General features: G+C 37.3%; 1 protein-coding gene across 6 annotated transcripts in view; it reads left to right on the forward strand.

The window, feature by feature from the left end:
• Positions 1-27,042, forward strand: part of LOC107224732 — a 115,785-nt gene that overhangs the window by 219 nt on the left and 88,524 nt on the right. The window contains exons 1-3 of one of the 6 annotated variants that reach the window (XM_046735693.1): positions 247-1,717; positions 2,260-2,932; positions 3,805-3,877. In XM_046735693.1, coding sequence (XP_046591649.1) covers positions 2,867-2,932; positions 3,805-3,877 — 139 coding nt within the window. In that variant the 5' untranslated portion in view covers positions 247-1,717; positions 2,260-2,866. Of the gene's footprint in view, positions 1-246; positions 2,933-3,804; positions 3,878-27,042 lie in introns of those variants that run through there. The other 5 variants (XM_046735695.1, XM_046735696.1, XM_015664909.2 and 2 more) reach the window with 5 other exon arrangements.

Here is a 27,042-nt window from a genome sequence, read left to right on the forward strand (position 1 = left end):
ATCCTCCTATTGACTCGGCCCCTCGTCGCGGTGTTGTCGTCATTTTCTTTCCCTTCTTTACTTTTTCACTCCCACTATTCACCGTTCCGCATTCTCACGTATCCATCCTTCCATCCATCCATCCATCCATCCACCTACCTGACCGTACGGAGGTTATTAACGTGTGTCGAAGGAGATAGCTAGATAGACGGGGGACGGGGGGCGAGGCGGTGGGGTCTGGGGCGGGGGTGGGGTGGGTGGGGGGAGAAGGACGACCGTAGTGAGTAATATTTTGTGCGGTGGTAGATTGTTGTAATATTATGTATACGCGTACGATAAAGTGTCGTTCGATTGTGCGCTACAAAGGCTCTTGATTACAAGTACGTTACGTTATACGTACGCGCTGTTTTTACAAACAGGTGAAACGTTTCGAGGTGAATAAACTAATGAAAATAATAATATTTATAATACATGGTAACGATACGAAGATGTAATACGAAAAATAAATAAATAAAGAAAAAAGTGATCCGATCGGCGGAGAGGGAGAGGGAAGCTCGGTCAACGAACGACAGCGAAGTCGTCTCCACTGCACATTTAATTAATCGGGATTAAAATTTCGTCCGAGAAACAGGGGCGTTTTCACTTTTACAACGTAACGTAACGCTTGTGCGCGTGTGTGTGCGCGTGATTGTTCGTTACGGTAAAATATTGTTAATTCCCAGACGACGAAGAATCATCGTCACCGTCGGCATCATCGACAGTAAGCAGCTTCTTTGTGCTTGTTCTCATTATTCCCGTCAAACGATGGCTTCGTCGTATCTACCAGTGTTTAACGCAACGGCGGCAGCGACGCGACGATGCGATATTGTAAGCCGACTCTGAACCGTTAGAGGCTGGGATCAACGACGCCTCGCTCCTACGGTTTCGTTTCGGAAAGAAAGGGGAAAAAGTAAGAAGAAACAAACGACAAGCTGTGACGTATTTTGTTACACGCGTCATACGACGACGAACACGTCCGTTCGAGATGGAAGTAAAGTCCTGTTGCTCCTCTGGCTTTGTTCCGTAATTTTTCTTCCCATCGGCGACGACACTGGGCGTCGAAAAAACGATGAGAAACAAACGGCAGAACAGGAACAGGCACAAAAAACAAAAAAAAGAAGACATACCCCGGCCACCCTCGAAACAGGGCGATAATTACAATCTAATCCGTGTAACACGTCGGCAATCGATCCACCCTGTTTAACAATAAACGATACGCAAAGGACGCCCCATGAAAACGATGATACATCGCGGTTACTGCATCAACGCTCCTCGAACGATGAACACGATGATAAACGATACAGCCAGAAGTTGCAATCTGACGCGTATTTTGTCCGACGTTGGATACAAAATAACGATCGAATAATAGTTATTTTGACGATAGAAAGTTTGAAAAACGACAAAGAAGTAACAAGTAAAAATCAACAAACAGTGTGCGCCAGAGTAACGTAAAGCTGAAAGACTGATCTCTACGTAATGTCTGGAAAAATGAGGGAATAAAAAATTAAATGAAAACTGCACAATTTCGCTACGCGGGTGAAATCACGCGAAAACTATACAACACAGGGTCAGGTTTTTTTTCGGTGAATGTGCGTGGTGGGTGGCTTGTGCTCGCGATATAATATAATTCGTGTAAAAGTTGGGTGCCTGTGCCGCATAATAATAATACCGAGTATCAATCGTTACGAAGGCGAAGCCGGTTGGTTCCTTATTTACTTGCACACTTGTTTAATGTAAGAGGATTATTAGCGAGCAGCTGACCGCGCAGCAATTCCCTTGCCACATCCTAATATCTTTGTCGTCTTCGTTACGCCCGAGAGTCACGCAAACGCAAACGCAGAGAGAAAGAGAGAGAGAGAGAGAGAGAGAGAGAGAGAAAGAGAGAGAGAGAGAGAGAGAGAGAGAGAGAGAGAGAGAGAGAGAGAGAGAGAGAGAGCAATGGTTATTCCGTAACTTTTGTCGGTGTTCGGGCGATTTTTTCTCTCTCCCCTCTCCCCCCTCCCTCCCCCCCTTCGATCTTTTTTCTTCCATTTTTCTCCCTTCTTCTCCACGTCGAGCCTCAGCCGAGCCGAGTAACAGTTTTTCTTTTTATCTCGCTCGCCACTGTTACTTCTACTCGGACGCCCGTATCTTTGCTGCACGATAATAATTGGATCATAGAATCAGATTGAAATATATATAGATACATATATATGTATATATATATATATGTATATTTATATATATGTAACTGAACTAAAGATAGACGGGACAAGGAAAAGATAATTATTATCGGTGAAAATTAGTACGAACCTAATATGATGATCGGATGTATGAACTTCCGACGTATTATGTTATGATACGTTGTGTATACATGTTGTTACAAAGCTGCTGAAGAGGATTGACTGATTGACCGATTGATTGATCGACCGATTGATTGATTGATTGGTTAATCGATTGTACACTCATGTGTATACCTATCTATTTATCTATCTATCGACTTATCTATATACACGTTTAATATACCTACACGTACGATATAAAGTATCTGTAATCTATTGAAAATTGTGATGAAGTAAAATCGAAAACGGAAAGAAAAAATAAACGAGAGAAACCGTTGACCGGATGTAATAATATACGCGATGCGAAATGGAATAAACTTTAAACACGTAGATAATAATTAATATTTGGCACCGTAAATACACACGTGAAGGGTGTAAAGGAAAAATCAATCGTTAATAAAAGAACAAAAGAAAAAGATTTATCTATACATACATACAAACAAACGCAAACATACTCCCATATACGTATATAAAAATATATAAATATCAATTGTGGTGGCAGTGTATTGAATTAAAATTAGTGAATTATGCTGAAGTTTTTAACGCACAAGCTACGAACTCACTCGCTGAACGAGGACCCGAACCAGGAGAAGGTGAGTTAGATTTAGAAACGTCATTAATAATACGTTAAACCTACCAAGATAGGGTAAGCGTACCAGTTATTGACCTTTTTTCATTGTATCTCTTTAATCCTTGGTCCTAAAATGACAAAAAAAATTAATTTGTCGTGTATAACCCTTCATAAATTGGCTTTAATCATCGAGAAGTTCACAATTTCTGCCGTCGATATGTAATTTTGAAAAATAGAAGGGTCAGTAACCGGGGTACACTTGCCTTCCTCCTCCGCTCTTGTCGTTGCGCGTGAAATTTCCCTCTCATTGTCGTCAATAAACATGACATCACAAGAAGATAAGCTCGGCGACCCTCATTACTCTACGACTCTTTCATATTCCATGTTGAATCTGCAGGCATGTGCATTAATCTTACATACGCGATACGTCCTTTAATCTATGCGAGTACGTTATACGTACGTGTGAATAGAGTACATACGGTCTATGTGTATGACAAAAGATACGATAGCGCGTGCGCGCGACAAGATTCGAGAGAGAGAGAGAGAGAGAGAGAGTGTGTGGTAACCTTTGCCTTGCGAAGGTCACTACCGGTGACTCGTGCCAAAATGGCTGCTACCGGTGCCGCATTATAATAACGTTACGCCGTCGTGAGTGAGTTAGCGGGTGGTTACTGGTTATGCATACAACAACGCTAGTGGGTTTGCCAATTTTCACGCTACTCGGAGGGGATGACGAGCGGCGAGGGGGGGGGGGGAGGGAGGGTATTAGACAACGCCGATGCGCAACATCGATATTACACGCGTGAATGATATAACGGTGATTTTTTGTTATCTCGTTATCGCTCGTTGCATGATTATCAGATTGATTATTAATTCGTGTGAATATATTTTCAGAGCGACGATGATCACGACTCGGGAACTGAGTCCGACGATGAGCTGCAGGTCGGGATCGAGGAACCTTCCAGCTGTAAGTCTACAATTTTAATTCGACTGTCGAATTTATTTATTATACGTACATTATACCGCGTACTTCAATTCTTTCTATACTTGTGTAATACAGTATGATAATGTGTGTGTGTGTGTGTGTTTGTCATGTATTCCTTCCAATCGAACTCTACGATGGATTATTATTAGTATTATACGTAGTGATCTTTGCTAATCGGGTAAATTTAAATATTATATATGTGAGAGATTTTCAAAGTTTTTCATCCTTTTGTATGTCAGAGGGAACAAAGAATTGATACACAATAGAAATTTGGATTCAGGTACATACAATGTGTAAAGTTTATAAAGGAAGAAGGAATCGTTATCAACGAAATCGTACGAAATTCAATGTCGCGAAAACTTTGAGGAAAAATATTTCATTAGCTGGCAATTTAACATTGTGAGTCGGCACGTGACTGACATCGAATATGTACTTTCCTACTTTTGGCGTGTTACAAGATCTCTCTTGTTATTGTACGTTCACGTTTCGCTGTAATGTATTCACAGTGTACCTCATTATACACGTGTAAATATTCACTTTCAACTTAATGTCAAGGACGTTCTCGCGTAACGACTTTACGTTGAAGGATATATATTTTTTTCTTTTTCTTTTTTTGTTTTCTTCCAATCTTTTTCTTATTACCCAATCTCGGTTCTTTCTTTTATACTTTTTATTTCTCTCCGCATACTTGTTGTACGAACGGCGTGATTCATATAATATAATACCGTTGACAAGCTTTTGTCTTCATACTCCGGTTCGGCGTTGGTTGAAATAAGAGACGCAAACGAACGGATGAAATTAAAACACTGGGAATAAAAGTAAAACATTTTTTAAAAAATAGCAAAAAAAATTACAATTAAAAAAGAAATCTACTAATTACTCGTTTCCCTTCATCGTGAGAGATTGCTCTGCGACAGAAACGTGCACTGTACCTAAAATATACACGATCCCTTTTCTTTTATCTTTCGCTCTGTCATGTCGGCACGAGGTTCTAAGTAGGTAACTACAACTGTAAAGTTTTGCCATGGCTGCTCCGATGCACTTTACTGCAACGTGATGCTGCTGCTGCTGTTGTTCTTTTCAAAATATTACAGGGATCACCACGACTTTCTCTCCCTCCACCTTCCAACTCTCGCTACGCTCTCTTGTTATCTTTCATTTCCGACGCGATATTTATTTTCATACGACGTTTCGCTCCGTTCTCGTCTCCGTTTTCTGTACATACATAATTATATTACAACCTTGTTACATTCGAACTTGACCTCGTTTCAACGATCTTTCAAGCAACGAAACGGACTTTCGCTGAACCCAATGGCGAAGCTGAATAAACTAAAAAAAAAAAAAAAACCGTACCGTCACTAACGAACAGCGATATAGTATATTTATATTCTCAATGAAAATTTTTTTATTTTTGAACTTTATACCGCAGCACCAGATGTACCTGTACAGGGTGTAAATAAAATTATCAGTCACCGGTTAACAAGATGATTCTCCGGGTAACTATCGGTAATGACCTGAAAGACATGCCCTCGGAAAATGGATCGGTTTTTTAATTTTTTTATTTTTAACCACTACGAATTCACCGTTACGAATTTTGGAATTCTACTAACTCTAAACTCTACTAATTCTATTTGACTGAGATCAAAATCATTGAAATCCGGTAACTCGTTCTCGAAATATCTTCGGACGAAAAAATTGATCAATTGCGTGCATGCGTCTGACAGATGATGAGAATTCACTAAATAATCGCGCAATCGGGTGTAATATCGATTTGTAATTATTTCCTATTTTTATCGATTTTTTTTAACACGCTCAACAACATACTCGCGATCCATGATTACTCTAAAAGACTTTTTTTTCCTCCCGACGAGCAGAATTTTTCAGGATCATTAAATTTTTTGACCCAATTTGAGCTTGATAGTCAAGATCAATTTTATGGGGGCATATCTTTCAGGATCTTCACCGACATCGATCTGGAGAATTTTCGGTAAAATGGCGACACATAATTGTCTTGCACTCTGTACAATTTAATAATAATTAATCGATTCGCGTCTTTGGAATGTGATTTTCTTTGTTTCACGTTAGTATATACTATCCACAATCCATTCGTACTGTATAAATATACATATAACAACGTGAGTTATTCGCAAAGATATGAAAAAAGGACATTAAAAAAATAATTAAGTAAATTTAGAATCGCCTATCTACGTATCGTATACGGTGTAGAGTGCGAGATTACAAGTGACACGAGCCAACTGCTAATAATATAATCTTATCTCGTGTACCGTTTGAAACGATAAAATGGAAAAATAAGGAAGCATAAAGTAAGGTTGAAAAAAAAAGATATAATTTACGTGAAATAACTCGACGATACGTGTGTAGTATGCGCCGTAAAAAAAAAAAAAAATAAAAACAAAAAATAATAATAATTTTGCAATTTTATCCCGTTGTATAAAAAATATCGGGAAAACGATTGAGATTATTTTTAAACGAATATTTGGCAAATAGAAAAGTATCGATGCGGTGATTATTGATTGAATTGTTATTTATTTATTAATTTCTTTTTATTTTTTTCATATCTTGTAACAAAAACATTGCAAATAATTCATAAATCATATCGCGTAGAGATTTATCTCTTTTTTGACGAAACATGTATTCAACTTTATCGTCGTTCGTTTTACGATTATTCTGATCATTCGGAATTTACAGGCTGCAGATTTTATTCCGTTATTATATTCAACAACGATAAGTTTCCCTGGCAGTACAAAATTGTAATTGTAGTATAACGCTTCAGGCGATTCGTGTTTACGTATACGCGTAAACCCGCGGAAATTATGTGTTCCTGTATTACTCACGTTACAAACTCTCATTTCCGGCTATCATTTTTCTCTTTCTTTTATTTACTCCCGATTCCAGGAATCTCTGTTTTTCACAATTTTTATATATATACATCATACATCTATATATATTATTATATATATGTAATTATATATAATATGTATATTTCCCAGGATTATTATTATCATTATATCATTGATCCCAGCCGAATTTCCAACGCGAATGTAGAATATTCGTGTATATATGCATATGTAATGGTCCTTCCCTTTATTATTGATTACGATTGACAAATTACGCCCAACCCAATTGTCTTACTTTGAAAACAAAGACCTATTTTATTAATTGCGTTTAATTTTTATTTTTTTTTTGTTTTATTTAAATTGTAAATTCTTTTTTTACTCAATGTTTATTACTTAAATTTTCATCATAGATGATATCGTTAATTGACGCGTGATTCTCCCGACTGCCGTGTAAAGCGATTCTTATCGTTAGTCTACTTGCACGGAGCGCGGGAAAATTCAAATTAAAGAAATACACTTTGCATACATATGGCGTTTATACCCGTATGTATGATTATGTCGAAGTATTTTGAGTTTTGATCGGAATTCAATACGAATTAAATGCTGGACGCGGTCGCGATTATTTCGATGATAAATATAAGTGTATTGTAATAAAATTGAGAAAATTAAGTAGTCGATTAGTGACTGGATGATGACGATGTGCACGCAATTATCATAATAGCGCGCTCTTTTTCACTGCAGGGATAGTTCTGGTTTTATTGTTACACGCGTAGTAATAACAATTATAATATGTACCAGAGAGGTGTGCGTATATATATATATATATATATATATATATATATATATATATATATATATATATATATATGGTATGTGTACTCCAGTTGTTACTATCCTACTCGGTATAATACGTATTATAACGCTTTAACGCGTGTTAGAAACTATAAATCAAGTTGCTAAATAGTTATAACGCGTTTTGCGACTCGTACAACGTCAGGTTACCTAGACACTGTACGCGCTATGGAATATCTACCTAATTGCATATTATCTCGCCCAGAATTGTTGACAAACACGACGTTGCAAAGGGAGACGAAGTCGTCTAGTTTCACGAGCACGACGTTACAACGTCACTGTAACGATGCGCGTACGAGGAAAAATTTGGGGAATTTAGTCTTATTCAAATTTGTATCAGACATTTTTGTCGTAGAATCAAGTTGAAAAAATCAATTTTTTGTACGTTCAATCCAAGATGGCGCCCCCCCCCCGCCCCGAAGGCCGAATACTTGGATTTTTCATCGAAAATCATTACTGCGCCACTTTTTTGCAGGGTAAAAACCCTTATTGATTGTACCGTGTAACTCCACGCCGCGCCGTTTCGATCCAGGACTCTGCAGACGGATGGAATCCTGGCGCAGGTTGCGAGGGAAGGATACGGCAATTGCCGCACCCGGGGTCAAGGGCGGTTGCATGCCTTACACTTCTCCTCCTCCTACTCAGGTTCCTCGTTTCCACCTTACACTCCTCGGTATCCGTGACGCTCGTTTCTCCTTCCTCCGTTCTCCTTTCTCCCGTCTTCGCCTTGTTCGTTCCTTTACTACCTACGTATTCTCCTTCCCGCACTATGTTACGTTGGTGGGTCAGGTTATGTAATTTTTTTTCCTCATCGCATATCGCGTTTCACTTTTATAATACATCGCACTCATCTTCTCCACGCACATTATACATACACGTATGTCCGTATAAAGTATATGTACTTGGTGTGTACTTCGTATTAACCTTGTACGTACCTATAGTATACATATATACATATATATATATCATACCCGGCACTTGAGATTCAACATGGTGTTACACAAGTAGGCAGGCATTGCATTTGGAGGAAAACAAAAATTGATGTCGCGAAAACGCATCTTTTTTTCCCTCCCATTCAATTACTGTTATTATTCTACGCTTTCCTACGGTTTTCATCATCATCATCATTATCATTATTATTATTATTATTGTTCAAGTCAATAATTATTCAAACGTTGTGACGTTATTTTTTTTAAATTTATTTATTTATATTTTTACCAGCTTCGTACGCGAGGTATGTAGTTATACGTATTATTTATTCGAACAACAAGCTGCAGTATAATAATTTATTTTAGTCAATTTTCTTTTATTTTTCACTGCTAAAATTGAATTTAATTTTTTGTGTTTTGCGGTACTTGAACAAATTGCGATTCATTTTGTGAGGTCTTACTCGTTTGTTCCTATGAAAGTTTTCCGACGAATGAATAAGGAAGAAAAATTTTTCCGTGTAAATAATTATGGCAATTTTCTGCCGAGTTTACGTACATCTATCATTTATTATGCACGCTGAGGTTGTGAAGTTTATTCTCATATATACCCATATATACATATACATGAGTGTGTGCGTGTGTGTGTATACACACACGTGTAAAATCTTGCTGCGGAAGATCAGAGTTTGAGTATATAAATTTTCAGATTTTTTTCACAAGATTATTAAAAAACGTTCATGAGATTATAACAGATCGTACGTTGTGTGGTTATAAATTCTCGAAGAGAATTCACTCCCAATCAGTATGCTTTGGTTGTATGAAAATTATTTTCAGATCTGTCTATCCTTGTATAATTTATTGCTAAAATCCCGGACATATGTATGCAGTGAATTACGAAAATCACGATCTTCTTTAACTGTATCGTTATTCTCAGTTTCCATTATCGATAATTATTTCGTTATACCGCCTCACATCATAGTTTTCTATTTTCTTTTGTTGGAAATATCTCCTTGTAAAAAAAAATTAACCAAAAAATCTGATCAACTCATCGTCGTTATTGTCCATCTTTGATACATGAAAATACAAAACGCGATACCGATCCAGCGATAAAACTTTGATTTATGTCACGCGGTTTGTTGAAATATATTCTCATACAGTCGCCTACCTCTCATTTTACGTCAGGATAATACAAATTTTTCGTACATAATGTACGACATACAAAAATATGTATGTTCCTTTCTTTTCTTCATTCCGATGAGTAGAAATTTTTGCAACGTTGCAAATTCTCAGCAGCTTTATATTTGGGAATTTTGTTTCTTCTCATTATTCCCTATCGTTGGAATATGTACATAAAAAAGAAATAGAATAGTGAGAGAGAGAGAGAGAGAGAGGAAAAAAAGTTGCAGAGTTATCTAAACACGCGAGTTTGCTTTAAATTGTCCAACTTGCTGAATTACATTTTATATACCTATGCGTTACATATGTACGTAGATACTCGACATACATATGTATGCATGCATAGACGCCAAATCGCTTGCAGGATAGTTGACCGGAAATTACGAAAGTTATTATACATGTATACCTATGCTACCTAACTTATACGGCAAAGGAGAAAATTTTCTCCTTTTCTTGGTAATACGCATATGCATTATGTTACATGTATAACGATACTTAATTATGCATCGTAAACGCTGCGTTTATTATTTACGAAAGACAATGAATGTGGCAATGATTATAATCATCGATGATGAACGTCATCGCAAGAATATCGATTAATATTCAATAAATGCAACGGGTGAAAGAAAAAAAAAGTCAACAATCAATATGTATAAAAATACTATGTATTATGTGCAAGGCATCGATTCCGAAACAAGTAACGTGAAGTTAACATCTATAACAATAATAACGATAACGACAACAACAACAACAACAACAACAACAACAACAACAATAATAATAATAATAATAATAATCAGAGCAGACAGTCGCGGTTAAACAACTTGATCGGAAGTTCCCTTCCTTTTGCTATGTATTCCGCCTTTTTTTCTTACTCTTTCTTCTCCTGGTTCGACGAGATTTTGCTGCAGCAGGCGGCGGCGGTGTCAAACAGTCGGGAAACACCGAGGTATGCAAATTAGTAAGACGAGAGCTCGACAAAGGAGAGGAGTGTGTTTCAAACGAGAGACGAGAGAGAGGAGAAGGAGGAGAAAGAGGAGCGAAGACTGTCACAATGGCGTTTTCCCAACTTTTTTCCCCTCCCTTGCCTTTCACCCTCACCCTCACCCTCAGCCCCTTTTTTTCCGAACGCCCGCGATCGTTGGAAATATTGATTCGGGGTAAATTTTCGTCGTTTTTCTCCTGACTTTTCCTACTCCCGTGCAAGAAACCTTCATCGTCGCAACTACGTGCGGTTTCTCGTTCTTGCTCGCTTGTTTGCTTACCGCGGTTACTTCTCGTTGTTATTTCTTCTTGCTACCGCAACTTCGCGCTGACGATTTTATATTAGGAAAAACGAAACAAAGGAAAAGTAAAATGAAACTCATTGCATCCCACGCTGAATTCGAATTTGCTACGTGTGTGTTCGTTGCGGAATGGATGAGATGTAAAAAAAATTACATGTCGAACAAATACGATTAATATTGTAATCGTATATTGTACAAAAGTATGATTCGATGCTGGAATTATATTGAAAAATTATAATTTCCCATTTGTATTCGAATGATTTTATGATGTGTTACAGATTTGATTATTTAGTGACTTTTATTTTCAAAATTTTACTGCTGCGGCAACAGCCTTTGAAACTTTGTTTTTTTTTTACCGTTATTAATTTCTTAAATCGATTGAACCGATTAAGTTTAATGTAAAAGAAAAGTTGAGTTTCTATTCACTGTCAGTTTGTGATACTGTGACTAATATAGAAAGACATTACACAAGTAAATTGAAAAGTTTCATACGGATAACGAACGAAAATATGTGTTTTTGGAAATACATATAGGGAGGGGGGAAAATGTAGAAGGATGAGAAAATGAAAGGGTTAAAACATCGAATATTGAAAAACTTGAAAGTCTATTTTGTAAGAATTTGAAGTGTAAAGAGGTTGGTTAAGCATGTAAACGAAGCCAAAATTCATTATGCTCAATTCTCGCGTTGAATTGAGCGATGTTACTAAAAAAATGTGCCAAAGATTGCTCAAGTTTTATCCGCAAACCCACTTGTCACTATCATCGTAAATATTTTCTGCGATTTCTTCTTCGTACAACGTTGTACTATTTTTATATTCTCCCGAAATACATACATGTATGTACGTTCGCATATGTCGTCTATGTGTTACATGTGTCGTCTATCAATCAAAGTATGTACATTATCTGCCGACTCACACACACACGCGTAGGATAGTGTTCGGTTCGTCGGGACGATCGCTGAGATATTATCATATTTCTAGACGGATATGCGCTCGATCACGTGTAGAGTATGCATAAAGGGTACACTTCCAGCATCTCGTCTGCATGGACCCGGCGAAGCCTGTGCGCGGATCTGAAATTTAAATGCGAAAAGATAATCCCGCGATGATTTCGCGCGGCTCGCTGCAGCCTCGAAACCTCGAAACCTCTCGACGAATATCGGGTATAATTATACACGTGACATTGTAGGAATCGGAATCTCGAAACAGCGTCCGTGATGACGATGAAATTTTTTTTTCCCGCCTTTCACTTCTTTTCTATTTTTTCTTTGTTTTCTCTTTCTAGTTTTGCCGTTTTGCATTTCCTTCATCAATTAAATTTGTATAAAAATGACACATTCATTTTTTCCTGCTCCGTCCAATCCTTTCAAAATTACATTTCAAAAATGTAGGCGAAAAATAAAAACCGGGGGGTTAAAACACTCGTTTTCGAAAGACCGGAATATATTTGTACACGTTATATTATACTTGTACGTTTGAATGGACGTTTCGTTTTTTAAAATTGATCAAGTGGATACGGAGGAATTGCGAGTTGTGCTTCTGTCTTTCTCCGTATGCATATATATAATATGTATATTTATTTATTAGAATTAACAATTCGAAATATCATTTCGTATACATTTCGGTGGAAAAATTATCCATTGTTTTTCTTCTCTCAATTTTCTCACGTTATATACCATACAGGTACGTATAAAATTGCCGAAGAAAGAATGTAAAATAGGTATTATAAATATTTAAACAGCTTGGATGAAAAATTTTTACGTTTGCAACGAATAACGATTTCGGTAAGACAGTTCTTGGCTCGGGGTTAATAAAGTGGATTCAATTTTTTCATCTCTCTCTTCCTCTCTCTTACACCGTTTCGCGTATATCATTACACCTCTACATGTCGGCAGCGGTCTTCTATTGATTGCTTTAAGCAAACAAGAGCTTGCCTGCAATGCAATGCCTGGGATTCACTGACGGCAGTGCACCACCAGCAGCAGCGGTGCGGTTTGTGCAGTTTCGACTATATATAATGTATAGGGTGGCACCGTTATTATTTCTCGTTTAAATATCTCTATATTTCACAGTCTTATCTACGAATTCCGCAAAAATTTGTAAAACCAAATGTTATACATATAATATACGTATAGCACAATTTTCTTTACCCAATTACCAAATATATACATATATATGTAATTGTATCAATTAGACGACGCTGAACAAATTATAGATTTATAATTACGGAGTTTGCACGTTGTACGTTATGCGTATATATACCGTGGTGCCGCTATATATTTTTACGATGTGCATAATTGTCGGATCTTGCTGCATGATTCTCAGATTCCTTCCTGGACTTGATAATTATGACGATGGCTACATCGTGAAGGCTTATATAGAGCAGAATCGGACAAGACGGTTAGATAAATGGATACTTTGCGTGTTTATTTCATTTATTACAAACCGTTTAATTTCAAACTTCTCTAACTTTATATATTACGGATTTACGTGCAGACAGATATTGTAGAAATGACTATGACAGTTTAATCCCCCCGGTATTAAACGGGTTAGTTTGTATGTTATATAATATGTATATAGACGTTGGTAGTAACGGAATTCACTAGATTTCACTCATCCTCGTCAACCGTGTACCCATCTCTGCTGCTCGGTATCATAGATAGGAAACTGGGAAAATCCCGGGATCAAAGAGTTTCCGGACGATCCTTGCCTGAACGGTATAAATCAATCCCCTGTAAAGGTGACGACACACACACACACACACGCATAACGAAATTCCTCACTTTAAACAGAGATCCTTTGCCATCCAATTCATCAGGAACGATATTGACAGTGCCGATGCCGCATCGCGTATTATTTATGATTTATTAAATAATAAAATATTTTCACCAATTTACAAACGCGTCAGTTTCGTACTTCGTACCACGCTAAATTATGCAGCAGCTAACGTGATCCATGTTACGATTGATCGCGAGAGATGGGAGGGGGAATAAAAATCACCCATTCACATGTCTGGACAGTATATTGTGCAATGTATAGGGAATTCACGTCAAATGCCTCTCAAGCGAATAATTAATCGGTATACGTATAATATTGATTACACAACCAGCCGAGTATGCGTGTGTACATTTATACATTTACACGCATAGATTCACATGTGCACACGTGCCGTGATAACATTATTCCCTACACCCAGTACCTATCACATTTTATTTTCACCGCAGCAGCGGCAGCAGCAGCGCACTCGCGATCATTCCTCTGTACAAAAATGCATATGCATGGTAACGCATATCTTCATACGCATAGGTAACACGGACCGACACACCTGCGGCGATATCTGCATTTTACCAGTTACAGTTTGAAAATGCGGTCGAGTTTCGCTCGTACCATTCGATTTTAACGGTTTTTTTTTTCTTTTTCTTTTCTTTTCTTTTTTTTTTTCTCTTTTCCTTTCTTTTTTCCCGCACCATATCCCATTGCCAAGGTACCTAGTATTTCTGTAACGTAGTTTTTCGTTGGCCGTAACGAGGAAGTCGGTGTGTCGTATACGTATAATCGTGCGAATTTGCGAAATACGTATCCGCAACGTAATACCTTTTTGCGCGGCGGTGTATTTGCACGTGAAATAGCTGCAGTAAAAGGCTAAATGAATGATATTCGGTGCGCGGTAGAGCACCGCGCTGTATTAACGCTCATTCGAGCCGCGGGGGAGAAGCAGGATGATGAGGATGAGGACGAGGACGAGGAGGTGGAGGTGGAAGAGAATTTTCGCCCATGCCCTCAGGAGGAACAAGCCAGACTTCAGGGTACATCGTCTCCCTGCTCCCTCTGTGTGTGTGTGTGTGTGTCTATACTTATACGATGTGTACACACACTCAACTATGCACGGAGCAAAGGCTGCAGAGACAATGGGACGACTGCTTGCCGTGGAGAGGGAAATGGGGAGGAAGAGGAGAGAGGGGGGGGGGGGGGGGATGGAAGAAGGAGAAAACGTGCAGCCGTTGTTAGTGTGTTCGTTCGTTCGTTCGTTCGTTCGTTCGTTCGTTTACTTCTTCTTTCGCTACTCGTGGAAGAGGATGCAGCAGAATCGCCACGTGATCCCGGTGTGACGTGTACCGCCCTCTTGTTACTCCTAATACATATTTACCCTTTTCACCATTATTTTTTTTTTTGTTCGAACGTAAGAGGGAACGAGAGAACGAAGCAACGGCTAGATGTGCTGCTCCTGCTGCTGCTCACGTTGCTGGATCGACAATCGTGCTTTTGGTTATTTTACAGTATATGTATGCCTGTCTATGTATTGACCAAAGTAAGAAACGTTTTCCTCTCTGTGTCCAGAGTGGCTACGATCTTAATTTATACAGTCTATTATCGTGTAACGTGAATTTGTGACGTAGCGATCGAGAACATGCTTAAACACTGCTTGCTGGGTTTGCCAGGTTAGTTTTTCGTATTCTTATTCCTCTCTCCCGCGTTTTCATTCTCACTGTACATGTATAATATACACTTGATAACGTACGTACGGTCACAGTGCAAGGGTGCAAAAAAAAAAACGCGACAATTTTCAGGCCTTCGGCTTAATTCGTAACGTCTGATGAAGCGATAGCGAGAGGAGAGTGGAGGACGGTGTTTCGATTTAAGGTTATATTTGACGAGTTTTACATCACTTCTCGTACTTTAGGTGTACGTACCACGCGGTATGGTTGTGGTGGTTGTGGTTATGGTTGTGGTTGTGGTTGTGGTTGTGACCGCCGAACGAACCGATTCACTGTCTCCTTGCTCCGGCAGCGGAGTTACAGGTACAACAACCAACCAACCAACCAACCGACCAACCGGTTTTCTCTCTTCGACGATCGAAAGCGCCGCAATCTCCGTTTCTTCTGCATGATCTATTCCTTCACGTTACATGTACATACTTATACATTCTCTCTTTATCTCTATATATGGGTAGGTGTATCATGGAGTTTATGGACTCTCCACGATTTCCATGCCATAGGTATACGTATACGTTTACAACGATTTGTTTTTGCACCTTTTTACCCACTCCATTTTTCGGCAACCATACGCCGTTTCCGTCATATGTTTTCTTTTTTCGCATTGTCGTACGGATACTGTAAGAAATATGCGAATACAGATGTACCGTGTCTAATATAAAGCTTGACTTTTGATATTCGCTGCGACAGTGAATCTTGGTTAAAATCAGTCGATGAAAAGATTCGTGTTTTTAAATTGTTCTGTCGAAATTATTATACCTCGATGTTTGTTTGATACATTGAAAAGAAAAACACGGTTTATTTTCGCGATTGATGCGTGCGTTAACGGTAAATCCAATCGGGTAGAAAATTTTTCTAATAACTTTTTTCAACAACAATTTTCGAGACTATAATTTCGCCGATCAAACTGCTATTAGAATTTTGAAACTCTTGTATAATGTACATACGAATGCAGAATACTTATATATATATATAGGTATAGTACTTGACTTTCAGCGAATGCGGCGGAACGAGAAGTGAGATTGAATGAATCAAGGGAATTGAAAAAATAAAAAAAAATAAAGAAATAAGAAAAAAAACCACAATAAAAAAATATCCATTGAAATTTTCATTAACCCCGCGAAGTTGCGCAGCGGGTTAGCTTGTAACTTTTATAAGTTTTATGTATAATACACGAAGCAGAACGAGCTGCAGCGTCACGTCTTCGTCGTCGTCGTGTTTCGTTGTAAAGATTACATAACTGTACATATAGGTAGACGTTGTATCTATATTTATATTATTTATGTATGTATATAGAAACCACGACGCCGCAACGCGAGATCATGCCTCGTGTAGCATGTATTTTTTTTTTTTCTCTCAAAGTTTGCCGTTCAAGTTAAAAACGAGTGCCGGGTAAAATTTCGGCCGAAAAATTATACAACTAATCGCTCCGGGCGAGACAAGGAAACTGCCCCGATGAATTTTATGTCACTGGATATTTTAAAAATATTTTGTACAATGTATATGTATATACATGTATACGTTAGGGTGGTCCTTATTTGGGGGTCGGAAATATTATCATTGGGACGCCGCCCAGATCTGTTCCAAATGATTAAAAAAAAAAACAATTCTTTGCAAACTTTCAAGCCTCTGCGTCAACTGGAACACGTGCCTATAAGCTCTGAAAGTTTTAAATGTAAAATACATGTAATTTTTATAACCAGTTATTTCGTTTTGTATGACTTGAGGGTATACGTTGAGGGACCGATTTGAAACTTGGCAAAGTTGTTGCTTATAATGATAGAAACATCCCTGAAAATTTCTGAATTTTATTATCATTGTTCCCTCGTATACAAGCCTAATAAAAGTGATGATATTAGGCTTGTGTGTAAAAAGAAATATGTTATAAAATTATGATGTAATTTTGAAATTTTTAGGGTTTGTTTCGATCATTATAAATAACAAATTTGCCAAGTTTCAAATCGGTCCCTTAATTTATACCAAAGTCATACGAAACGAAACGACTGGTTACAAAATTTTCCAACCCCCAAACAAGGACAATCCTAATATATGTATATTTCAATTTACTTGCTTAATTTTTATGTTTTTTTCTTTCTACTTATTCTATACTTTGAGGTATGAAAAAAGTATTAGATATTTAAATTCGTATATCTAACATGAATTTAATTCTAGACGACCATCGAGAATCGTTTCAAATCTAGCCAACTATCGATTACATATATCCCCATTATATTCGCGGTTGAATATATGTGCACAGTGAAGAATGTTCAGGATTTAACTTTGGACGTGATTCGATTCTCCTTAATTATGTAAGTTCGCTACGTAATATTATAGAGCTAAAGTTTTTAATCATATCGTCGTACAGAGTGCTTCATGATCGTTTTTAGACGAATTTTTAACTCGTTTAATTATCACGCGCAGCTACTTGGTAAAATTAGAGTTTTGAAATTTTTTCGAAGCTCGTACATGGTACCTTGAAAATTTGCCCATTTGAATTGTACGCATTATACGTAGAAAATAGAAACAACCGAAATTGTTGAATTATTTAAAAAAATATATGTACAGAGGACACTTTACTCTTCGTTAAAATTATTTCAGACGATTTCAATGACTTTTCATACCATCATCGATATCGCGGTAATTTTTTTAGCCGAAGCTTTCAAATCCCTTATGGGTAAAACTTGAAATATTAACACCCGCTGTTCACGACGCTATTTTACTTCGGTCGGAGAATCTGTTCACCTGGAGTATAACTTGTACAAAAAATAATTTCTGTAAATTAAATATAAATGTAAAATATAAAGGAAAAGAATTGACGAAAAAAATTTAATTTTACATTTTATATTTTTTATTTGATTAACATTGGAAAATAATTTTAGCTTTTTCTGAATTTTCTAGCTCAGTGACGAGGCAATGTACATAAATTTCCGATACATGTTTTTGCTGGGAATTGAATGCTCTACGAAAAAGGTCTGTTTTAATTTTTTTTTATAACTGAACTCTTTCAAAAGTTATTCACGGATAAATATTCACTTTTTTTTCGAGATTAACAGCAAAAATTATGGACTTATCGTAAAATATTGTGGGATCTTTTTTTGTAAAGCATTTCAACCGCTATGAAATCATGTTATTCAATTAATTTTCAACTTGAGACAATTTATTTTTTTTTACTAAAAAAAGGTGCTTTCAAAGTGGAATTACATACATTATATAGTATTACTTGTAATAATTACAAAATAAATTTGCTGAAGTTGAAAATTGATTGAATAACATAATTTCATAGCGGTTGAAATGCTTTACAAAAAAAAAGTTGACAATATTTTGTGACAAGTCCAATATTTTCGCTGTTAATCTGGAAAAAAAGTAAATTTTTACACGATTTCAATTTTAACCTTGAATAACTTTTGCAAGTGTTTAGTTAGCGCAAATTTAAAACAGTTTTCTTTTTTTTTTTTTTTTTTATGTAGAGGGTTAAATTCCCTACAAAAACATGTTGCGGAAATTTATGTACATTGCCTCGTTACCGAATTGGAAGATTCAGAAAAAATAGAAATTATTTTCCAATGTTAATGGAAATGGAAAATGTAGAATCGCGTTCAGGAAGCACTAAATATTAAATATTAAGGGCTGAAATCAAAACGGGTATCTTATTTCCTCTCCCTGCGACTATCAAACACGTGACTTGACCGATCTACTATTCACACTTTGCTTGCGTCACGGAAAATTTTGCCGGTGGCGTAAATGTTCAATCCGAGCACGCGCGGGATTAATGGTTCACCGGATGTTGCGTTCGGTTCGTTCGTCGACGAACGAACAAAGTCTCGGACGGTATAATTAAGTTGTAAATGGGTTCAGGGGTTCGTTATCACTCCGTATAAACACCGTAATATTGTTTGCGCGTACATATACAGACGCAATGATCGGATTCGCTCGCGTAATGCCGTTTGTGAAAATTCATTTCCAAGTCTTATATATACATGTATACGCACGTGCATGCATGTACAATAATCTCTGTGTTACACAACTTATCCCGCTGCTTGCTCGAAAGCTCTACGATTCTGTGAATAGGTTACGGTTTAAACAGCCGTCCGCGATTCCGTTTGTTAGTAATTAATTCGCGGTCATTGTACGTATCTAACGAACCGCGATTCAGGGTTACGTACGTAGTCCATTTATCTCTGTGTGAATCGTAACCGGGGATTTCTTATTTCAACGCGAATAGCTATTCGCTTTTTTCTTCTTATTCGTATCTCCGTTGCGATTTACCGATGACAAGATATTTGTCGCAAAAATACCTTCGTTTATTGTTTAACGCTGATAGGAATCATTCGGAGAGTACATGGTACGGAAAATATTCCTGCATTCCTCGCGAGAGTCACAGCTACACGTGTCTCTTATCTTTTATTCTTAGATTTTATTTAACTTTAGGTTAGAGAAAACTTTGCTGTAGAATATTGCAAAGTTATTCCGTATCTTGTATTCACTGCCAGATTTACTACGGTATTATTCAGTGGTATGTATAAATACTCTAAAAAAAAAAAAAAAAAACTGACCAAAAGTGACCGGTGTAAACTGTTAATTATCGAACAATTTTAGTGATCGATTTCAAAGGTTGAATGTCAGATAATATTAAACTGCCGTTAAAAGATAGAGAAATATTTTACAGAAAGTCAAACCTTATTTTCTTTTTTTCTCTTTATACACTGTAAGAGATACGTATATTGTACGCATACCTTGGCTTATTTCTTGACGCGTAATTGTTGGCTTGAAGTGTGAGAGAGAGAAAAAAAAAAAAAAAAAAAAACAGCTAATGTCGGATCAAGTATAATAAATTAATCAATGTAATCATCGTCCATGTGGCCGGTGGTACATCGTCAAGAGTATAGCTGTCCAACAATATGTAATATATCATTATCGATACGGGCATCGGGGATGCAGCGACCAAGTACACGATGCATGCCACGTTTATACCGTATACGTATAAATTACGCTGATATTGTATCTAATTGCGGCTATGCGTGTGTTATACCCACGTAGTATTGTACCGTAGAGTGAAAGATTAATAATAATTTTTTGACCGTGGTATATAAATATAGCGATTATTATTAATCGTTGTTATTATTATTGGCCGTTGTGTGCAGGGTTGATTGCAATACGATTGATAAAAAAAAAAAAAGTTTCAATATCGGGAATACATTAGTTACACAGAACGATACGTTTATCACATTATCGTTACGTATGTACAATATACGTGTATACACTTTTTATTCGATTACTATTATGCAGCAGTAAATACGCGATGATCAGCTCTCGGTATTGTCAATTAAATTATAACGTGCATGCGTTGTATCTAACTTGAAAGTGTATCGCTCGTTGCGATGCACAATGCTGCATACGATGTATATATAATTATATATATATCTTTGTATATATAACCGAGCGCGATCTTTCACACGACGCAGAACGCTCATCTTTCCACAGAATCTATCTTTTAACCTAAACAAACTTTTTAGATGGTACCGTGATGGAAAATCGTAAATTATTTTTTTCGAAACACCCTAAATATACAACACACACACATTTCAAGCAATTTCCTACCTCGGCAAACAAAACCTTTGCCTCCAACAAAGTCCGTGCGTGTGTGTAATCAATTTCACCGAGGTTCAACTTATACGTACAATAAGTATGCGTAAGTATTCTGTTCCGTTTGTATGACCGAGTAGTAATAAGCGGTATGTTTCCTCGTATTCTGACCAAGTGCACGAGATAATCAGCTATAATGAAGATAATTATTCAATTATGATCCTAGCTATTATCGTAGAGTCACACTTGTTATCGGAGTGTTAAATTTCTATAACCACTACTTATATTATTTTTAACATTACAGTTCAACTTGCATAAGACCTTTACTTGTATTATACACACGTACGTGATATTTATGTGCCAAATACACGTACGTACTCCTATACCAAGCTCTGAATATTTTTAACGAGGATCAATAACCGTCTCGATTCAATTAATGTATTCTGCATTCTTTTTGGACGAGTGAATTTATAATGTGTTATTATGTATTATAATTTATACACTAGCTTTCACCTTTTACAACTGCAGCTGCAGCTCCGTTTTTTCTTTTTCTTTTTTTTTTCTTTTTATTTCTTTTGACACTCGTATATTTCTTCAGTTTATCCGTCCCTTTTATAAACGGAAAATTTATTGCCCGTTTGCACGTTCGGTTCTTGAATGGGAAAACGACTGCATAGCGGAAATATCCGGTCGGTGGTGAATATTATTTATTTATTTATTTATTTATTTATTTATTTATTTTTACCCCCTTCTTCTATACTTGTTCTTTTTTATCAAGTCGTGTCAACACGTCTTTGCACGTGTTGTGTATTTCGAAATGTGCCGATTATTAAAAAAAAGTTGAAGGGAAAAGCCTTTGAAAATTGACGAACTCGCGTATATCGATAAGTTTGATTTTTTGCTGATTAACATATCACCGATTCGGTTACCTTTGGCTTTGATATCGATCGGAAACGGGTAAATTTTTGTCATTGCCGCGTTGCATCGGCGCGACGATTAAACACCTGCTGTATCGCTACCGGTGCATTTCATTAGCTGCGCGAAACCGGTGACTCTCCTTTTCCACATGCGCCTATGTATCTGCACACATTGTACATACATACGTATGTAGGGCAGGAATGTATCGTATGTGCAGGGTATGATATCGCAGCGTTTCGTAATTATCCTCTCGGTACGTTAAAATACAGTTGTAATACAAGGTATGCACAGTATGAACGTGTTACGGCGTTTACGGTAAATTAATCCTAAGTAGAAAAGTTGCAGTGGAAACGAGTTACGGGAACTAGTTTTAACTGGTGCAGCGCGACTGATCGATTAATCGTTTAATCTGTTTTCCAATTAATCGATTAACCGTTTTTTCAATTAATGAAGGTCGATTGGCATATTAATCGAAACCGTGGATTTGTCGATTAATCGAAAGAACGAATAATCTTTGAAGCAGAGCTTTCAGTTCAAATGGCATCGGATTTTGGATCATGATTTGCGACTTGTTGTAGTTGGTAGTGAAAAATGAACGAAATGGCGATTAATCAACCAACAACTCGTACTTCAAACGATTTAAATCAATCGTGCGTTGCAGCGATCCTATGAAAATTAATTTCGAGTTTATAGAGTTCATAGAGAAGAGTTTACAGGCCCTTGTATTTTTGGCCGGATAAAAACGATCGCTCATATCCATCGATGAACAGAAATGGAGTGGAGAAGAAGAAGAAAACGAAAAACCAAAAGCTTCTTCTTCTTCTTCTTCTTCTTCTACTTCTTCAGTTTGGTTTGGAAGGTGTAGGTTATATTATTCGATGATGGAAATGGGAATACAGAGAGTAGACGAAGCAACCGCTGGGAGTTTCAGAGGCTATGATGCTTTCGATCGTATAGGTATAAATGTGTGAGGAAAAAGTTACGGAGAAGAGGAAAGTTTTGACAACGGTCTGTCATGCCGTTGGGAATATAATGTATATAATATCTCTAGTGAATCGTTTTAAAGCTTGCAACCGCCGATACAGTCTAGCTACCGATATCCGTATACCGTACGGTATAAGGTGTATGAGACATTCCAGACAAAACCGTCACCATCTGTGATTTTATTTATTTCCAAGTATGGTATTAAAGTGTAGAAAAAAAATCATCTTTCACGGAGTTATAGATTTTTCAGAACACCGGTTTGATTGTTGCTGCTCCTAAAATGATGAAAATCTAATTTTCAAATGAATAGCCCCGATCTGTTAGGGCTTTAAATTTTCCTCGTCAATTCTTTGTTGGAAAACGAAAATTTTTAGACTAAGGTGGAAGTGGGTAAGTTTTTGGTTCGGAAGCTAGAGGCTATGGTAGAAAATCTTCTACAAATTTGCAGGTGAAGACAGAGTTCTAACCGAATCGGATATCGTTTTGCAAACTTGTTTAATTACACGGATATTCGACAAAAAAAAAAAAAAAAGGAATGGAAATAACAAAAACCAATGGCATCCGTTTTGGCCACAATGGCAACAAGTAATTGAAAAGTGAGAAAAGAACGTATGAAATATAATTTTGCATTTTTGAAATTTATATCCCATTTGATTTTTCTCACTTTTTAATTACTTTTTTCGCTCGTAGCTTCTCAAACAAATGTTTACCCACTTCCACCTTGGTATAAAAAATTTTATTTTCTAACAAAGAACTGATGAGAAAAATCGAAAGCCAATCGATTAGGGCTTTGAAAATAAAGAAAATCGCCGATGGGGTGAGGGTGAGGCGTAGGTCGGTTTCAGGTGGAAACGCCTCGCGTATGTACATTTTTGCAACCGTCGATACGCACGTACATGTATATCGTACAAGCATACATTTCTACCGTGATAAATAATATTCTCATACGTCAACTTTGGCGCAATCCGCACGTTTCGGTTATGGAGAAATGAAAAGTTGTAGAAAAAGTAAAAGGCGATACGTTATACGTACGTATAACGGGCCTTCGAAATAAGGTTATAAAATAGGCAGGTCGAGGTGGACGAGGAAGGCATAGCGAGAGGAGTACAGATATGCGCTTGCATACGGAATATGGAATAGGATCGGCACCTCGGGGGAAATCAGGATCCGTCCTAAGTGTTGCATGAATTATGAACGCGCGGTACGAGCGAACGCGAAACGCGAATACACCGTCCACCCGGTCCTAGTTAGGGGTACTGTAGGGCTCTGTCCGACCGGCCTGCAGCTAACTACCTAACCTAACTCCGACTCTAACCTGATAAACCGTAACCATAACCTCAACCTCTAATAAAGAGACCGGCGTTCGTACGTACGTATAGGTATGCACATGCATGGAAGAAGCGAATTTCGGTGTTTCAATACGGTGAGAAATTGACGACAGCGCCCCGAATCGACCGTGTTTTTTTCCCCAACCGACGGGCGTTTTTCCCCTGTCTACGCCAATGAGTCGGCCATTAATGAACTTCCGTGGCTACGCCACGGCACGAAATTAACCAATCGTTTTTAACCACTCTGTCGCGCGGGGACGGTAAATAACGGTTTACTCGATATTCCTGAATCCGATATAACAATTGATGGCGCAACAATTAATCTTCGATATTCTTACAATGGGAGGAGGTATTTTTTTTTTTTTTTTTTTCGTACAACTATTTGTTGTTTCGGAAAAATGATGATATATAATCGCCAGACCACTCGTCAACGTTAGTGTAGCTCCCGTGGATAGAGACTAATTTGACAAAAAAAAAGTCCCTATACATTTACATTTCTGACGCTCTGCACGCACTCGTATATGGGTTTTATTGCCTGATTGCTTTCTGGACAAGGGTGTTTTATGTGTGTACAGTATTGTAAAGTAATGTAGTGATATTTCCCGAGGAAGAATATCGACGAAGCTTCTACGATGTATATTGATACAGAGCTTATCATTCGGTTTCATACTATTGTTGTAATAATTTGTCGCGTACGTTTTATCTTATCTATTATTTATTCGAAATTTCACAATCGGTGGATTTCTAAGGTTGCTGATTTCGAATCAGAAGTTGTGATTCGGTCATTCATAGGATGGTAACAGATCGGGAAAATCGAGGAAAATCGGGAATAACTAGGGAGTTATGACGAACCACGAGGAATTGTTTTCAAACTTCAATTATGCTTCGTCAGTTCGGCTAACTTTTGGAATTACTGGAGCTTTTGGTCATAAAATCCACCCAACGTTACCCTAAGTTTTGTAGAAAAAAATTAGGGAATTTGGATTTTTTATTATATAGGGAAATATATATATATATATATATATTAGGGAAAAGTCGGGGAATTTTATCTGATCAAAATTGTCGCAACCCTGAATTCAAAATGCTAGATTGAATACGGCGGATGTTAACGCGGGTTTTTACTTGATTTGGATGAAACTTGTGTACCTATAAACCGAGGACTTATGTAATGTCGCCGATTGTGAGTCTGAAGTCGAAATTAAGGAATTCGGAATGAATGATTTTTCAGTCCGCCCGATGGAATCTGTCATTTTGAATTTTAGCACCGTGAGGTGAGATGCGTTTAACATAATCAACGCATTCTCGAAAATCCCGCGAGGACCGAGAGTTTCCTCCAAATTAAGTTATACCACTTTTCATAATTCCACATTCACAATTTCGAATTGGCAAATTTTGTTGTATTCAGCTTTGTTGTATTATGCGTAAAATTCGACAATCGTACGATTTCGGTACGGAGGAGAATTTCGCCATGCACGTACGTACGTTCCATTCTCATTTTTCGCACACAATCATAACGCTTGTTGTACACGGACTTACCAACATTGCAAGTACCCGGAGTTACGAGGCTCCCTGAACAGTTCCGTTCGGCGGTTTGAACCGCGTGTGTATAATCGCTTCTTGAATGGGGAATGTTTAGCGAACTATTATTATAATTTTGGCTCCTTCGCAGCGCTGCTGCCGCTGCTGCACCAATCCACTGCTGCTCCTATCTGCTCTCTCCCTGGTCTATTGTTCTATTTGTAGATATTAGTGCCAGAGACACGGGTATGCGAATATGTATAATGTATGTAGGATAAAGTGGACGTTAGACAAACCGCTTCGTTACAGATCACACCCTCGTCTATACCTTATTATAACATAAGAGCTGTTTGATGATGGACTCTCGTCGTTTTTAGCTTTGTAATTTCAAACTTGTATTAAAGAGAGAGAGAGAGAGAGAGAGAGAGAAAAAACTACCGGAAAGCTGGCAAGGCGGAATCGGTATAAGTGAGATAAGTTATCGGTTATACACTTGCACAGAATTTAAGCGAATATGAAAAATAAAAAATAGAAAATTAAAGATGTAAAGAACGGGGATGGAAAATTGGAAAAGTTGGTATCATCGATCATGTTTTATTCGGGTGGCGGAGACGGCACAGCCAAGGGAACTTGTTAGCTTTGGGAAATAGAATTCAAGAGCAATTTCTGTTATATATATATAATGTATATATATGTATATATATTTATATGGTAACATTTCAATGTGGCTTTTAATGAATAAGCTTCGTCGCATTTTTCTTTTTTTTTTTCCTCTCACCGTATAATGAGTAAATAGCTACTTTGATCGTCACGCTCTTTTTGGGTCTTGGGCAAGATATTATTACATTTATATAATAGTAAAATTTTTCTATACTCTAGGTTTAAGTGTGGAAATTGAATTTTCATTTTCTATCTTATCGTATGTGTCGGTATATACATATGTATGTATATACATATACGTAATATCTGTATTGAAGGTATTCCAAGTATTTGTTTTAATCTTAACTTTACAACATACGGTCTCCGCACTGGTGATATGTAAATCATTTGCTTCTTTTTTTTTTTTTTTTATTTCTCCTTGTTCTTTTCTTATTTTTTTCCCCATCTACCATCATCTCGGAGAGCGTTGCTCGGGGGGAATTTAATATACACTGTAAGAAAAATCACAAACGCGGTATAACCTGGTATAAAATTGCATCAATCTTCTTCTCTTCTTCTCCTCA

The sequence above is a fragment of the Neodiprion lecontei genome, chromosome 3 (genome assembly GCF_021901455.1).
Source record: "Neodiprion lecontei isolate iyNeoLeco1 chromosome 3, iyNeoLeco1.1, whole genome shotgun sequence".
NCBI classification, from domain to species: Eukaryota; Metazoa; Arthropoda; class Insecta; order Hymenoptera; family Diprionidae; genus Neodiprion; species Neodiprion lecontei.